At 37.7% G+C, this 17,729-nt stretch overlaps 1 protein-coding gene across 1 annotated transcript in view; it reads left to right on the forward strand.

Annotated features, from left to right (window-relative positions):
- DNAH8 (dynein axonemal heavy chain 8) overlaps positions 1-17,729 on the forward strand; it is a 363,394-nt gene that overhangs the window by 99,730 nt on the left and 245,935 nt on the right. Inside the window, exons 25-29 of the mRNA XM_025418650.3 lie at positions 3,891-3,966; positions 4,870-5,065; positions 13,848-14,044; positions 14,582-14,708; positions 17,231-17,466. Of these exons, the coding sequence (XP_025274435.3) occupies positions 3,891-3,966; positions 4,870-5,065; positions 13,848-14,044; positions 14,582-14,708; positions 17,231-17,466 (832 nt within the window). The remainder of the gene's footprint in view (positions 1-3,890; positions 3,967-4,869; positions 5,066-13,847; positions 14,045-14,581; positions 14,709-17,230; positions 17,467-17,729) is intronic.

Consider the following 17,729-nt stretch of genomic DNA (forward strand, 5'->3'; position numbering starts at 1 on the left):
ACGAAACTCCTTCCTTATTCTTATGGAACTTCTCATAATTGAGTGTTGAGTAGATTAACCACATGATTTATTGTTCCAACCAGGACACTCTTTTGAGTGAAGAGGCACTATCCAGATGAAGTGTCAGGACAGATTTAATCTGGAACTGTCCTGGGGACACAGGACATGGAATTTTGGTCTGTCCTCCCGGTTTGCTAACTACTCTGTCACATGTTTTGTCTTTTTTGCCTTTCTGGGCTACATTATGAGCACATGGCTCTCTTTCTAGTCTAAAGATGATCTCATCATTTGCATCTTAAATATTTCAATTAATACTTTTTTTTTAAATTCTCCAGATACTGTATCATTTCTCCTTTTCAATTTACACTATTTATTATTTTGGGAGAAGATAGCCTTCATTTATCTCTTTGAAAATTCTCAATATACTTATTTTAGAGTTTGTCATACTTTTATACATTGATTTTATCTGGAGTGAGTTTTTGTTTCAATTATTAATTCCTTTGGTCCTCTTTCTTACTGAAAGACTTATTCGTGCCCATGGGGATTTTAGTTTACAAGGACCTCTTTGAGTGAGAAGTGTGGGTGCCTGCACGTGTGCCTGTGTAAGTGTGTGTGTGTGTGTGTGTGTGTGTGTTTTTCTCTCCCCCCCACCTCCCTATCTGGGAGTTTCACCTTTGTCTCCCATGATCCTGGGAACCTTGAGTAGAGAATCAGGTCTTTTTTTTTTTTTTTTTTGTAATAATAAATTTATTTTTTATTGGTGTTCAATTTGCCAACATACAGAATAACACCCAGTGCTTATCCCGTCAAGTGCCCACCTCAGTGCCCGCCACCCAGTCACCCCCACCCCCCTCCCTCCTCCCCTTCCACCACCCCTAGTTCGTTTCTCAGAGTTAGGAGTCTTCCATGTTCTGTCTCCCTTTCTGATATTTCTATGTCTTTCTGATATTTCCTACCCATTTCTTCTCCCTTCCCCTCTATTCCCTTTCACTATTATTTATATTCCCCAAATGAATGAGACCATATAATGTTTGTCCTTCTCCGATTGACTTGTTTCACTCAGCATAATACCCTCCGTTCCATCCACGTCAAAGCAAATGGTGGGTATTTGTCATTTCTAATGGCTGAGTAATATTCCATTGTATACATAAACCACATCTTCTTTATCCATTCATCTCAGAACCAGGTCTTATTTGTTCATGATGACTGCCCCCAGAGATACTGGGGATATGGCAGGGTCAGCTAGGGAGCACACAAGTGGCCTGACTTAATCACCTTCTGGTTATGCTGTGGATTTGTTTCATCACCCCAAGCCCAGATCTTCTGGAGATGTAGCTGCGGACATGGACTATATTTTGTTTTCACTTTGCCTCTTTATAAGTGGAGGAGCATCGTTTTAGTTTCTGGCTTCCAGTACCAAACCAGGCTGAGGTCCTACCTCATACGGAGTACTTTCAGTGCCCTATGGTCTGCAGGAGTCAACCTTTTACTGTCACTGCCTAATTCCCAGCTACAACCCTGTTTATGTATTCCTGACCTTGTTCTGGTTAATGGAGATACTAACCTGGTATATGAGCACTCTCATGTCCTTTATATTCGATGCATGATTGTTAGGTATTTGACACAAAGAGGGGTTTTTGAAGTCTGAACTCTCTATGCCACATTGACTTACAAGTCCTGCAGTATTTAAGCAATTTTTGAAGAGATATACATAAGCATAATACTTGAACATCCTTCTTTGTCTAAAATGTCTTTTTCTTACCCTAACACACGAGTGCTAGTTTGGTCAGCTCGAATCACATTTTCTTTCTCTCACACTCTACAAATCCTGTTTTGTTTTTTAAGATTTTTTTTAGTCATGAAACACACAGAGAGAGAAACAGAGACATAGGCAGAGGAAGAAGCAGGCTCCCCGCAGGGATCCCAATGTGGGACTCCATCCCAGGACCCCAGGATCATGACCCACGCACCTTGCAAATACTGTTTTGTTGGCTTCTTTTGTTTCCACTTTCAGACAGAGTTCTGCTGTTAATCCAGCTTTCTAAGTAACACCCTGTTGTTTTGATGCTTACAGGATTTCCCCTTTTAACCTGGAAATTCACAAATTTTATGTTTATGTGTAGGTAATTTTTCTCATTAATCCTTTCAGGCACGTAGAGAATCTTTTGAAGATGATAAAACAGTTTCTTTCTTAAGGTTAGGGAAGAGCTGTGCTTTAATTGACCATACGTAGAATTCATGGGCTGCATTGAGGTAGTAAAGCATCTCTGAGCTGAGCGACCCTCTGTAAGTTACTCAACCTCTCTCTACCTTAGTTTCTTTATACACAAAGTGCAAAAATTAATCATAGGATCTGTCTCACATAGTTAATGTGAGCACAAAATGTGTTAATTCACGGAAAGTGTTTGGAAAAGTGCCTGGCATACATTAAACATTCAGTAAACATTACTCTTTTTTATCTTTTTTACCTTTTCTTTAAGAAGTATCTATCTTTTGGTATTTTGCATATGAAATTTTAGAGAATTCTTTAAGCTGTAATGTGTCAAATAAGTTACTGAATGATCCAGTGTGCTGTTCACTGCCTCTGTTGCTTAGGCGGTTTTTGCTTTATAAAACTCTTTCTTGTCCTGGGATTGTGTCCTTTTAAATACAGTGAAATACACTGATTTTATTGTTGCATTTTGGATTTCACAATGAGACTATGAATTAGAGGTTTTTCCCCCTTTATTTGCTTGCTTTTGGTTCAAAGATTTCCTTGCAATAATATGTTTATCAGTGTGCTAAAGCTGGGCCTTCAGGTTGAACTGCAAAGGCTTTATCTTTCTTATGATTCTCCTCCCCCATCTGCTTACCTATAAATGGAGATGTTGTTTTTCAGTATAACAGCAATTTCTTGCTATGGAGAGCAATAAAACATTTATTATAATTTTGTTTGAGATGGGGACAGAGGTCAAAAAAGGTGGAGATAAGCAAACTAATCTGCAGCTCTGATGTGTGTTCTTCATTACTTGTGCTCGTGTGTCTGTATGTATGTACTTCTGTCTGAGCATGAGTATGTTGTTTAAAAAAGTAGGTTTTAGGGGCACCTGGGTGGCTCAGTTAGTTAAGTGTTGATCTTGATTTCGGCTTAGGTCCTGATCCCGGTGTCAGGCTCTGTGCTGGGTGTATAGCTTGCTTAAGATTCTCTCTCTTCTTCTCCCCTTGCTCACCGCCCCTTCCCCCCGAAACAAAACAAAACAAAACAAAACAAAACAAAACAAAACAGCAGTTTTTGGAAGGCTTTGGCCAGAAATCTCTTGTATAATCTTGCAAAAAAGTGTATATAAAAAAGTATATGAAGCTATATATTTTTTGTTGGTGATCTTGTCTGGCATCTCTTACAGGGCTAGGAACAGGATGTGCTTTTATTTTTTTATTTTTTCTTTAAGATTTTATTTATTTAAGAGAGAGACAGATCACAAATCAGGAAGGCAGAGGGAGAGGGAGAAGCAGACTCCCAGCTGAGCAGGGAACCTGATGCAAGGCTCAATCCCAGGACCCCAGATCATGACCAAAGCAGAAGGCAGACACTTAACCGACTGAGCCATTCAGGTGCCCCTAGGATATGCTTTTAGTAAACATTATTAAATGGTTATTACTGAGAGAAAGCAACATTAGAATATGAGAAAATGTACAGAAGACTAATATTTCACTTATAATAATATTAAAGCATCATGTTTTCTTAGTTCTCTGAAATGTATGGTTTCATTATAAATAATATTCCTCATGCAATTTGGTATTTTGAAAATGGTCTTTATTTTTAGGATTGAGAATGTTAGCATAGCTACCATTTCAAAATTTTATGAAATTTTAGGTTAAGTTTTATAAGTTACATGTGTATCTTATTCCAGCCAATATGGACGAAAACGATCAGAAGATGTTATTTCCTTTATAAAAACTGAAGTACACCTTGCGATTCCAAATGTGGTAAGTATAATTAAATATTCAAGTTAATACAATTACATTTGGGTAATTTTCACCCCAGTTTTTAACAAAAATTGGAACATTATTTTTTTATCTATTATAAAAAATTCTCTGCATAGTTCATGAGGTATTGAAGGTTAGTGTAAGAGATGAGTTAAGCATCTATTCAGCCATCCGTTAGCAAGTACTCTAAAAGTATTCTTGCTTTTTCTTTCTTTAAGCATTAAATTATCTAAATAGTCCATGTCAGAAGTCCAAATCCCTACCCCAAACACAAAACTGTGAGGTAACCAAGAATGGCAGAAGAGAAAGAAAGGAAGAGCCTATGCCCCAAGCACAGAGATTCTTGTGCCTTCTCCTGGCACTTATATCTACCACCATCCTAGCTGTCACTTGGCATTTGGAACTCCAGTCACACAGGATGACTGAGGTGCACTCTGTGAGGGGCCACGGGATAAGGCTGGGCAAGAACAATCTGTGACTCATCTACCACTACCTATACCTACACGGTTTGGCCTCCTGGAGGACAGCTTCTGTGCTTATTTGGCACATTTCAGAGAACTGAAGTCCAAACGTTGGCAGGATAGCTTCTTCAGTCAATTTGCTTCTTGGGCTCCAACACATAGTCCACAATTTCTGGCTATATCCAGCCACCCTGGCAGGGAAAGGATGACAAGTACTATGCTTGACCTGTTAGCCTGCAGGAAATGAAAAAATGGGAAAACCTCAGGATAGGGAGAATCCGTGGCCTACCCTCCTCTAATACCCATTCCCTCCAAGCAACCTTCCACTGGGCCAGCTGAGGCTTTCCTACCTTTCCTACCCAATGGGGGACAGGTTGGTGAGAAGCAGAGGGATGGGTGGCGTGTGCCGCCAGTACCAGGAATCTGTTTATTCACTCCACAGGTAATGGTTCCTAGTTTGGATGACATTCAACAAGCCATTAACCGGATGATCCAGCTAACCCTGGAGGTCAGCAGAGGAGTGGCCCACTGGGGGCAACAGCAGACCCGTCACATAAAGCCTGTTGTCACCAGCCCCAGCCGTACTACTACTGAAGTGACCCATTTAAATACAGCAAAACCTGGGAAGAAGGAAGAGAGTAAGAATGTTAAAACAAATCTCAGATGAATAGAATCTTAGAATTATAACAACTAGTCAACAATCTTTGTGATTCTTCCTGGGTACAACAGCATATAGAGTCTTAAAATTTTAATTCCAAGGTAGTTAACAAGCAGTGTTATATTAGTTTCAGGAATATAGTGTAATGATTCAACATTTCCAAATATTACTCTGTGCTCACCAAGATAAGTGTACTCTCAATCCCCTTCACCTATTTTACCCAGCCCCCAACCTACTTCCCCTCTGGTAACCATTTGTTCTCTAGAGTTAGGAGTCTGTTTTTTGGTTTGTCTCTCTTTTTTTTTCTTTTTCATTTGTTTTGTTTCTTAAATTCCATACATGAGTGAAATAATATGGTATTTGTCTTTCTCTGACTGGCTTATTTCACTTAGCATTATACTCTCTAGCTCCAACCATCTTGTTGCAAATGGCAAGATTCCATTCTTTCTTATGGCTGATTAGTCATTTTTACATGTCTATTTGTTAAATTTTGCATTAAAAATAAAAAATGAGTGTTCTCCATCCTCCATCATAAATATAACATACAGACATTTCCATCTAGAGTTTAGAAATAGGAGAACAGGGGATCCCTGGGTGGTGCAGCGGTTTAGCACCTGCCTTTGGCCCAGGGCGCGATCCTGGAGACCTGGGATCGAATCCCACGTCGGGCTCCCGGTGCATGGAGCCTGCCTGCTTCTCCCTCTGCCTGTGTCTCTGCCTCTCTCTCTCTCTCTCTCTCTCTCTGATGTGACTATCATAAAAAAAAAAAAAAAAAAAGAAATAGGAGAACAAGGATTTTTATCACCGTTCTATCATAATCTTAGATTCAAAGAAAAATTATAAGAAGACTTGGTACTAATTCTACTTTCGGCATTGTATTTGGTGCAATGAACTTAGTTTGCTGGAACATAGTGCTTAGAAGTTTGAGGTCATGTGTTCTTTGTATGTTCAGTACATATAAGCTATTATTCCCTTAAGTAATTATCAGTGTGATAAGCCACTGACCCAAAGTTCCATGTACATTTTTGGACACTTTTGTGTAGAAAGCCAAACTATTGATAAGTAAAAATTGCATGTATTTAGGATATAAATGTAATATCTTGATATAGGTATATATTGTGAAATGATTACCACAATCACAGTAATTAACATGTCCATCACCTCCTACAGTTACCATTTTTTGGTGTATGCATGTGGTAAGAAGATTTGAAATCTACTCTCTTAGCAAATTTCAAGTGTACAAGACATTAGTATTATCTGTAGTCACTATGCTGTACATTAAATCTCCAGAACTTATTTATCATATAACTGAGAGTTTGTACCCTTTGATCAAGATCTCCCCTTTCCTCCACTCCTCAGCCTCTGGTAACCACTGTGCTACTCTGTGTTACTATGAGTTTGACTTTTTTTGACAATGGAATATTATGCAACCTTAAAAAGAAGGAAATCCTGCCACTGGTGACAATAAGGATGAACCCAAAGGATGTTATGCTAAATAAAATAAACCAGACACAGACAAATATCATATAACCTCATTGATATGTGGAATCTAAAAAAAAGTCAAATACTTTTTCTAAAACTGTGTCATCTCCATTGGTAACCAGGAAAATGCGAATTAAAAACAATAAAATACCATGCAAATTACATGAATAGATGGCCCAGGCTCCATACCCCCTTTCTATGTTGCACTAACACTGTTCTCTCTGATTATATCTGTGGTCTCAGGGGGTATTCCCTACAACCAGCTAATGGAGGATGAAAAATCTTAGACCCAGTCTATCTTGAGTTGGTTTGATACATTGGTGTAAGCTAAAAATGGACTCCTACCACACTATAGCCTAAAAGGAATGGCCCTTAAGGACAGCAAGAAGGGAAATTCTCCACAGTAGGTAGAGCTTTAAGCAGCATATCCTTTTAAAGAAGATGGAAATGTCTGAAGGAAAGATATACATGGACTCTTGGACAGTGATGAGTGGCTGGACTGGTTGTTCAGGACCTAGAAGGAGCAACATTGGAAAATTGGAGGCAAGGAGGTCTGGGAAAGAAAACTTGCGAGGTCTATGTATACACATAAAAGTGGTGGCAAAAGAGCTATTAGTTCCATCTTTTTTTTTCAGAGATGTTAAATAATTTGTGCAGAGTCACAAACCTAGTGATAGGGCTGGGAAGGAATCCAGGGAAGAGAACTAGAATTCAATTCTCTGACCTTTGGTCCAATAATTGCCACTATTCTTTATTTTCTCCCTAGTTCATTCCATATATCTTTCTATTATTATAGCAGGCTAATTTAAAAACCACTAGGTGCAAGAGCCTTTGGACTTAACTGCAACCTTGCAAGTAAGAATTCTATTTTCTGTCAAATTATCAACTCAGTATAATAAAGACATTTGCAGACATGCAATGTCTTAAAATATGTACCCTCAATGCACCCTTTGTCACAAAGTTATTAAAGGTGTACTCTTCCACATGAGAAAACAAAGCAAGAAGACAAGCAAAAAGGAGACATAGGATATTGGAAATGGGAATGAACTATAGCAGAGGTGAAGGGAATTCCTAGATGAATGATAAAAGATGAATACACCATGACAATCGTATTATAAGCAGAGAGGGCAACCAGTTGACTCAAGAGATAGATGAGTTTTTACTGCCTTCACCAAAATGCCTGATGACATTATACTGTCTTTTAACTTGAAGACTGAATGCCTGGGTAAGTCTGGTCCACATTCTTGGCTGTGTTTTTTGTTATCACATATGCTGATGAAGTTGCGAACTACTCCTATTGACCTAGGTCAGTTGAGGAAACTCAGTTCATTCTTTGGAAGTGTTTTGCTTTGACTTGCTACTGGAAGCTAGAGGGAAGGAATTGTGATTTGAAGAAAAAAAGATTAGGGGCACCTGGCTGCCTCAGTCGGTTAAGCATCTGACTCTTGATTTCAGCTCAGGTCATCATCTCAGAGTCCTGGCACCAAGCCCTGTGTCTGGCTCTACGCTCAGCAGGGGTTCTGCTTGAGGATTCTCTCCTTATCTCTCTGCTCCCCGCCCCCCCCACACACCTCTTTCTCTCTCTCTCTCAAATAAATAGATAAATGTTTAAAAGGAATTAAAAAAAAAAAACACGGAAAAAGATTAGCCCACTGCTCTGGCCATATTCCTGCTGGACTCCTTTACATGGCTCATAAACATAGACCTGCCAGATGCTCTGATTATAATGAGGCCTGTGTTTTCCAGATTATAAATGATAGGACTTACCTATGATCCTACCACATGGCTTCCCCCCAAAAGGGCTTTTGTAAATTTGGAGGAAAGCTGAAGCCAAACTAGATGCAGACTGTTTAGCTTTTTTTTTTTTTTCCTCCCGAGAACATTCTTCTAACATGGGCAATTAATGTTCTTACCTTTACAACTAGGTTTGTGCTTAGTGCTTAGTTAAAAAAATTAAATAATTAGGGATCCCTGGGTGGCGCAGCTGTTTGGTGCCTGCCTTTGGCCCAGGTCGTGATCCTGGACACCCGGGATCGAATCCTACGTCGGGCTCCTGGTGCATGGAGCCTGCTTCTCCCTCTGCCTGTGTCTCTGCCTCTCTCTCTCTCTGTGTGTGACTATCATAAAAAAAAAAAAAAAAAAAAAAATTAAATAATTACTCAGCCATTAGAAACGACAAATACCCACCATTTGCTTCGATGTGGATGGAACTGGAGGGTATTATGCTAAGTGAAATAAGTCAATCGGAGAAGGACAAACATTATATGGTCTCATTCATTTGGGGAATATAAATAATAGTGAAAGGGAATAAAGGGGAAAGGAGAAAAAATAAGTGGGAAATATCAGAAAGGGAGACAGAACATGGAAGACTCCTAACTCTGGGAAACAAACTAGGGGTGGTGGAAGGGGTGGAGGGCAGCGGGTGGGGGTGACTGGGTGGCGGGCACTGAGGTGGGCACTTGACGGGATGAGCACTGGGTGTTATTCTGTATGTTGGCAAATTGAACACCAATAAAAAATAAATTTATTATTAAAAAAGTTAAATAATATATTGTTTAGAGGTAAGCATGTTGGCTTACCTTCAAAGAAAATTCAGGATCTTGGTTGTTACCTCTGGGAGAAAGAGAGGAATATATGATTGAAGAGGGCCTAGAGAAGACTACTGAAATATTAGCACCATGGTCTCCTTAATCTGGGTGTTGAATACATTGAAATTATTTTCCTTCTTATTTAATGGATGTTTTATATATGTCATATTCTTCTTTAACTACTGTTTTGTATATGCTGTTGTATATATGATATATTTTAGTTACTCATACATATCCTCCTAAAACACTAGGACTATGAAGCATTTTCTGCTAATGGTATCTGTGGAAAAATTTAGAAGCATTTATTTCCCATTAAAATGAAGAATAAAACAAGGAAACCTGCTATCATCACTTCTATTCAATATTTTATTGAAGAAATCAGACAATAAAAGATGAGATAATTGGAAGGGAAGACTAAGATTGTCCTTACTTTAAAGATCATGCATAGGAAATCCAATGAATCTAGAAACAACTATTAGAACAGTAATGCTTATGTATAAAAGACCAACATACAAAAGTATTTCTATAATAGCCAATAATTAGATTACAATGTAATAGAATTATATGTCAATTATATCTCAGTAAAGCTGGGGAAAATGTAATAGAAAATAATGGATTTTTCAGTAGCAAAAAACCATAAGGAACTTAATAAATAAATTAAAAAATATTGCATAGCATTTTACTGAATGGTATAATGGAAGATAGGAATAAATCCACAACATGAAGAACTCAATTTTTTATTTTTTATTTTTATTTTTTTAACTCAATTTTTTAATTAATTTATAAGCTCAGTACAACTCCAATGGAATCACAACAGAATTTTTTCTACAATTTGTTAAATTAATTTTAATTTTTGGGTAAAGTCATATGGAGGTGCAGTCAAAAATAGCTTAAAATATTGGTGAAGGAAAACAAGGTAGGAAGTCCTGTCCTGCCATATGTAGCAGGAAGGAGTGTTATTAACCTCGACTAACACACTCTCCTAATGGTCCAAGAATAGATAGATCAGTGGAACAGGACAAAGGGCAGAAACATTTGTATATACGAAAATTAGATATATGACACAGCTAGATTTACAAATCAGGGGGAAAGAATGTGCTATTAAATAAATGATATTAGAGACTTTTATTCATATAGAAAAACTTGAACCTAAATTAGATTTTAAAAGCATCTTAAATTCATATCCATTATTCTATATTTTATAGCACTGTTAAATATATGTATTCTAAAACACTTTGAATAAAACATAACAATAAATTTATAACATATGGGTAGGGAAAAATTTTCAAGAACAAAGCTCAAACCATTGAAGAAAATATGTTTAAATTTGACTTCTTTATAAAGCATTCCTTAAAGAATCCTTAAATTTAAGTGATCATGCTGGAATCTTTAACAAAATGTCAGCAAACTGAATCCAGAAACATATAAAAAGAAGCATATATTATGACCAAAAGAGGCTTATCCAGAAATACAAGGTTGGTTTAACTCTAAAATACAACCTATTAATAAAATAAAGGACAAAATCACTTGATCACCTCAGTAGACACAGAAAGGATTTGGCAAAATCCAACTTTCCTTCATGATAAACATATTCAATGATCTGGGGTTAGAACTGAACTTCTTCAACCTACTAAAAGGCAACTATGAAAAGCCTACAGTCAACATCATACTTAATGGTGAAAGACTAAATTATTTCCCCCTAAGATGAAGAACAAGTTAAGAATGCCACCTTTCACAACGTCTATATAACATTATACTAGCAATTCGATCTGGATTTAATAAGAAATTAAAGATATGCAGATTGGAAAGGAAGAAACAAAACGGGCTTTATTAACAGATAACATCACGTATGCAAAAACATCCTTGGAATACATACACATGCAAAATGATTAGAATTAACAAATGAGTTCAACAAGTGTACAGGGTATAAGATCAACATACAAAGCTCAATTGTATTTCTAAATACTAGAAATGAATAATCTGAAAATGAAATTAAAAAAACAATTTCAAGGGATCCCTGGGTGGCGCCGCGGTTTGGCGCCTGCCTTTGGCCCAGGGCGCGATCCTGGAGATCAGGGGATCGAATCCCACATCAGGCTCCCGGTGCATGGAGCCTGCTTCTCCCTCTGCCTATGTCTCTGCCTCTCTCTCTCTCTCTGTGACTATCATAAATAAATAAAAAAAAATTAAAAAAAAAAAGAAAAAAGAAACTTCAAAAAAAAAAACAATTTCATTCACAATAATATCATAAAGAATAAATTTTACAGAAGAAATGTAAAGCCTGTACACTGGAAGCTACAAAACATTGCTGAAAGATACACCATGTTCATGGGTTAGAAGACTCATTACTGCTAAGGTGGCAGTTCTCCCAAATTAATCTATAGATTTAGTGGAATCTCAATCAAAATCTCAAAGTGGTTTTACAGAAATTGAGTTGATCCTGAGATTTGAATAGGGAGTAGGAAAATTCAAAGAAACTATAATATCCAATACAACTTTTAAGAAGGATATTAAAGCTGGAGTACGTGTGTGAGTTGATTTCAAAACATACTATAAAGTTACAGTAATCAAAACAATGTAGTGTTGGCCTAAGGATAGACATTTAGATCAATGGGATGGAATAGGCAATTCAGATATAAACTTCAGAGTCAACTGAGTTTCTGAAGGGATGTCGAGTCAAAAAATGGGGAAATGGGTTGTCTCTTTAATACATGGTGCTCGAACAATTAGACATGTAGATGCAAAAAAAATGAAATTGGTCTCTTACCTCACACCATGCAAAGAAATGAACACAAAGTCAATTACAGAAGAAATAAAAGTATAAAAATTTTAGAAGAGAACATGTAGAAGTTTGTGATGAGGTTAGGCAAAAATTTGTCAGGACAACAAAAAACATGATCCATTACAAAGAAAATTGACAAATTGGACTTCAACCAAATTAAAAACTTTTGCTCTTTAAAATATATCATTTTAAAAAATTAAAAAGGGAAGCCACACATTTGGAGAAAATATTTGCAACTTGTACATCTGATATAAAGTACTTGTATTCAGGATATATAAAGAACTCAAACTAAGTAATAAGATCATCACCCTCCCCAAATGGGCAAAAGATGAGTTCAACAAAGAAGATATATAACTGGCTAAAAAACACATGAAAAGATGCTCAACACCATTAGTTATTATGGAAATACAGGTTAAAACCATTATGATATACCACTGCACATCTATTGGAATTGGTAAAATTGAAAAATAATCTACTGATTTTTGACAAAGAACATGAACTCTGATGCATCACTGAGGGAAGTGTATGAAATGGTATAGCTACTTTGAAAGCAGTTTGACACTTAAAAAGTTGAACATACCTGTATCATTTGGCTCAGGAATTCCATCCCTAGGAATTTACCCAAGAGAAATGAAATCATATATCCATGTAAAGATGTGAGTGTTCACTGCTGCATTATTTGTAATAGCTTCAAATTGCTAGCCAGATGTCCAAAAACTGGTCAGTGGACAAACAAAATGAGGCATAGCTACACAGTGGAATACTTCTGTGCAATAAAAGGGAATTGCCAGGACATGCAACATTAGTTACTTAATTAATTAAGCCAATACCTTGTACTTTCTTTTGCTTTAATTTTGATTAAAATTAAGACAAAAGAATAAATGAGTGACCTGGTCTTAGAGGAGACTATGGCAGGTTCAACAGGAATGTCCCTTTAAGAGACGCTTCTCAGCTTTGGCTAATTGTTGCCATGCAGGAACATGTGCCCTGGACTACTAGATTTAATCTTTTTATTTTCATTTATTTTTTAAAATTTTTTGAGAGAGAGAGAAGGGACAGAGAGAATCTTAAGCAGGCTCCATGCCCAACATGGAGCCCAATGTAGGGCTCGACATGGGGCTAGATCTCACAACCCTGAGATCATAACCTAAGCCAAAATCAAGAGTTGGACACTTAATCAACTCAGCCACCCAGGCACCTTAGATGAAACCTTTTTATTTAGTTATTTTTTATTTTTTTTTATTTTGATGAAACCTTTTTAAAAGAGAAGTTAGAAATCTGGAATTTTGCATGAACGATTATCCTTTTTAATTGTTCACAAACGCCTTGAAAAAAGTAAGGCATTGTTTGGGCCAAACAAAACTATCAGTATAGTTGGTTTGATGGAGAATACCTAATTGAAAATTTTGATCAAGAAGTGACATGATCAGATTTTGGCAAGAGATATTTATAATGGTGGTTGATAGTGATTGCATGATTTCTATATACCAGATGCTGAGCTGAGAGGATGAACATATGTTGTCTCATTTAATCCTCCATGAAGATCCAAAACTGGCCTAAGGTTACTTGGGTAATAAGCATGGTGCCTCTCTTTCAACCACCATGCTGTTTGGTAGAGCAACAATGTGAGCTCTTTTGACCTTTTCTCAGAGGAGTTATTTGGGTAGGAGGGTTTAATCAGTGTTTTTAAGTTCTTTTCTCTGAAAACAGTTTTCCCACATTAAAGAAATCTAGACCTCAAAATCTGACACAGTGGTTTAATAAGATTAAGTGAAGGTTTAAAGGAATAGCTCTTAATTATTTGGAGGGAGAGTCTTTTAAAAACTACAAAAAAGTCTATAAATATTAACATTGATAATATTTAAAGTTGAATAGAAAAGTTATATACATATAAAAACATGTGTTTTCAGGATCCTTTGAAGAAATTATTCCTGCAAGGAAGCTGAAGAATTTTTATCCAGGGGTAGCAGAGCACAAAGACATTTCCAAGTTGGTTCTTCTCCTTTCTTCTTCTGTGAATTCTCTACAAAAGGTGGCTCATGAGGCCTTGCAGGACTTTCAGAAGTACAAGACGCTCTGGACAGAGGACCGGGATGTGAAAGTGAAGGTGTATTTCTGCTGCCTGGGATGTAGTTTGGGTTTGAATTGTTTGTATCTAACTTGCATGAGAGGACCAGGAAAGTGTTAGTGATCGTGACAGGAACTCATGAGCAGAGATCAGGAATCTGTAAATGCTAAGCACCTAACATATTAGAGGTTCTGCAATTTTCACATTGACATTCTGAGGCAACTGAGAGGAAGGAGGCTCAGATAGATTTCTTTTAATTTGTGTAAACAATTGAGTACCAATTAGGCTCCAGACACATTCGGAGGCTGGGTATTCAAGAATATATTACACTTACAGAGATTCAGCTGTATTTTTGGCTAGAGACTCAAGGACACATGAATAACTTAGTTACTCCTGGTAGGCTATGACATTCTCTCACATAGCTTCATTTTCCAATACTATCAGTTCATCCCTTTCTTTACTGAGCCACTGGCCTGATGTACAAGTGGATAAGTATATATATATATTTTTTAAAAAAGGGCAGTGTGAGATTTATACTGCCAAAAAACTAAAGAAAACATTGTTTCTTTACTACAGGAGTTTTTAGCTAACAACCCCTCTCTGACTGAAATCAGATCAGAAATTCTACACTTCGCCACTTTTGAACAGGAGATTGATGAATTGAAGCCTATTATTGTTGTGGGAGCACTTGAATTGCATACAGGTGTTTTAATAATATTATGTAAAGTATTTGTATTTTCACATGAAACGTTGCCTTATTTAGAAAGCAGTTATGAGGGACGCCTGGGTGGCTCAGTGGTTGAGCATCTGCCTTCAGCTCAGGTCATAATCCCAGGGGCCTGGGATCAAGTCCTGCATCAGGCTCCGTATAGGGAGCCTGCTTCTCCCTCTGCCTGTGTCTCTGCCTCTTTCTGTGTGTCTCTCATGAATAAGTAAATAAAATCTTAAAAAAAGAAAGAAATCTACTTCGGTACCATACTGTAAATATCAAATATTTCCTGACCACCAATATTGTTCATATATATGTTGTATAAATGCATTTATATAATTTGTATGTTATATAATATACTATTATATATTATTTGTAAATAATACTATACTAGGGTGGCTTAATATACTGACTATAATGCAATTCCCCAATTGGCAGTCAGACAACTAAACTATAGGTGAAACTCCTTTTCAGGTTTCTCTGAGGAGGGAGTTGTATACATGAGCTAGGAGTCAAACAATTTGAGGTTTCCTGAGAAGTTAATCCATTTGGGGTTAGAGTATCAAAGGATGATGAAACAGCCACTTACTATCTGAAATAAAAAGCCCAAACTTATTTTATTGATTAGGAGAGTAAATGAGAGTGATGCTGGGCAGGCACAGTGTCCCCCGCAGAGTACATTCATACTGGGTGTCTGGACAGCACGGGGTTTAAGGACTGTGGGTATAAATAGGTTATTATCATCTGTAGAAGATGTTTACTCAAATGAGACTGTTGTTGATTGGTTGGCACTCAGAGATGGGCTTATTAAATAGGTTCTTTTTGATTGGTTGACATTCAGAAGGGAGGGCCCGATGCTGATTGGTTGGCAAACGTATGTGAGGGTCCTGCCTGGGTGGCTCAGTGGTTGAGCATTTGCATTTGGATCATCCTGATTCCAGGGTCCTGGTATGAGTCCCACACTGGGTTCCCCTTGGGGAGCCTGCTTCTCCCCCTGCCTGTTTCTGCCACGCTCTCTGTGTCTCTCATGAATAAATAAATAAAATCTTTTTTTTTTTTAAAGTATGTGAACTGAGGTCAGTTGGTCTATGGCTTAGGTTTAAAACTGGGATATGGTGGCTACTTACTGCCATGGTTACAGCAGTACAGTATTATCCGAAGTTTTTGAGAAGATTTTATTCTCAGGAAGTATTTGAATGACCCATTTTACATCAACTCTACATATTAAGTAGACTTTCAGATCTATCCTTAAAAAGCAAGTATAACTATGGCTCTCAAATTTGACTATGAAGGTTACCTGACCTCTTTAATTCCATCTCTTCTGCTGGTAACAATGACAGTACTCACCTCATGAGCTGCTTTAGATGAGACACTTAGCATACTACCTGGAACATATCTGATGTTCAATAAATATTGAATACTGTTTTTAAAAAAGATTTATTTATTTGAGAGAGAGAGAGTGTGCACATGGTGTGGGGGTAGGGACAAAGGGAGAGGGAGAGAGAATCTCAAGTAGACTCCCAGCTGAGTATGGAGCCCAACTTAGGGCTCGATCCCACCACCTAAGATCCTGACCCGAGCTGAAATCAAGAGTCAGCAGCTCAACCAACTGAGCCACCCAGGCTCCCCTTAAATACTGTTATTCTATCTATCAAGAAGGAATTTAATTTGGGGAACAGTCACAAGTACTTGAAGGGAATATTTAGTTAGAAATCAGAAACTATGCCTTGGGCAATAATTCCAGGAACTGTATGTAGACTTTTGGAAAGTTAGTTTACCTATTATTTAAATTTCCTATTTGTTTTCTCATAGTGGGTAGCACTGTGATTTCTCATACAAAAATCAACTCTAGCACAGTGTCAGAGTTGGCTGGGGGCTCAATTCTTTTTTTTTTTTAAAGATTTTATTTATTCAGGAGATAGAGAGAGAGAGGCAGAGACACAGGCAGAGGGAGAAGCAGGCTCCACGCAGGGAGCCTGACATGGGACTTGATCCCAGGTCTCCAGGATCACATCCTGGGCTGAAGGCGGCACTAAACCGCTGAGCCACCCGGGCTGCCCATGGGGGGCTCCATTCTAGAGAGAGGAAACTAAGAAATGGAATAGGCAGCAGCAGTTCTAAAGAAGGGGAAGAGTGGGCTGAATGCTTGGGGCCTGAGGAAAAGGAGACTAGGCCTGTAAAGTGCAGACTCCATGAGAGGATCTCACAGCTTCAACCAACAAGCCAGCTGTGTGTCTCCTCTCAGGCCACCATCAACTCAGCTACCTAGTCTTCTCAGTCTAACTGTTGGAAGTTGATGGGGGAGCAACCATGTTGCAAGCCTGGTGGGGCTAGGGCCCGAGGGGTACCAAGAGAAGTAAAGAAGAGTGTGTAGGAATTGATAAGATAGAGTTGACTAGTTAGAGCTGTGGTCATCAGATAGGACAGTGCAGTTATAAATGCTCAGATTAGACATGAAGTAAATAGTTACAGAATGCCAGGTGTATTCCATTTTGATCTTTCTCTCTCTACCCCAGAGCCAATGAAGTTGGCCTTATCCATTGAGGCTAAGGCATGGAAGATGTTACTCTGTCGATACTTGAATGAAGAGTACAAAAAGAAAATGTCTGACATGATAGCATTCATCAATGAATACTTGAAAAAGTTATCTAGACCCATTCGTGATTTAGATGATGTCAGGTTTGCAATGGAAGCATTATCATCTATCCGTGATAATGAAATTCAAATGGACATGACTTTGGGACCAATTGAAGTAAGAAGTAATCGCGTTTTTCTGTCTGAAATGCCTTTTTTTTTTTTTTTAAGAGAGACACACTAAAAAATTGATCCTGTTAACGTATATCCTTCATCTATTTTATGGCATAGTCTGTCTGTTTCTCCTTTCTGATTTGATGTCCTTGGAGGGGTTTTGACAATTACCGACAGTGAACAGTACGCAAAGGAATATATTAATATATTAACATTGCTCTGAACTGTTCTAGACAATGTTTGTTTTTTTATGCTAGCACCAACATT

This window comes from Canis lupus, chromosome 12 (genome assembly GCF_003254725.2).
Source record: "Canis lupus dingo isolate Sandy chromosome 12, ASM325472v2, whole genome shotgun sequence".
NCBI lineage: Eukaryota > Metazoa > Chordata > Mammalia > Carnivora > Canidae > Canis > Canis lupus.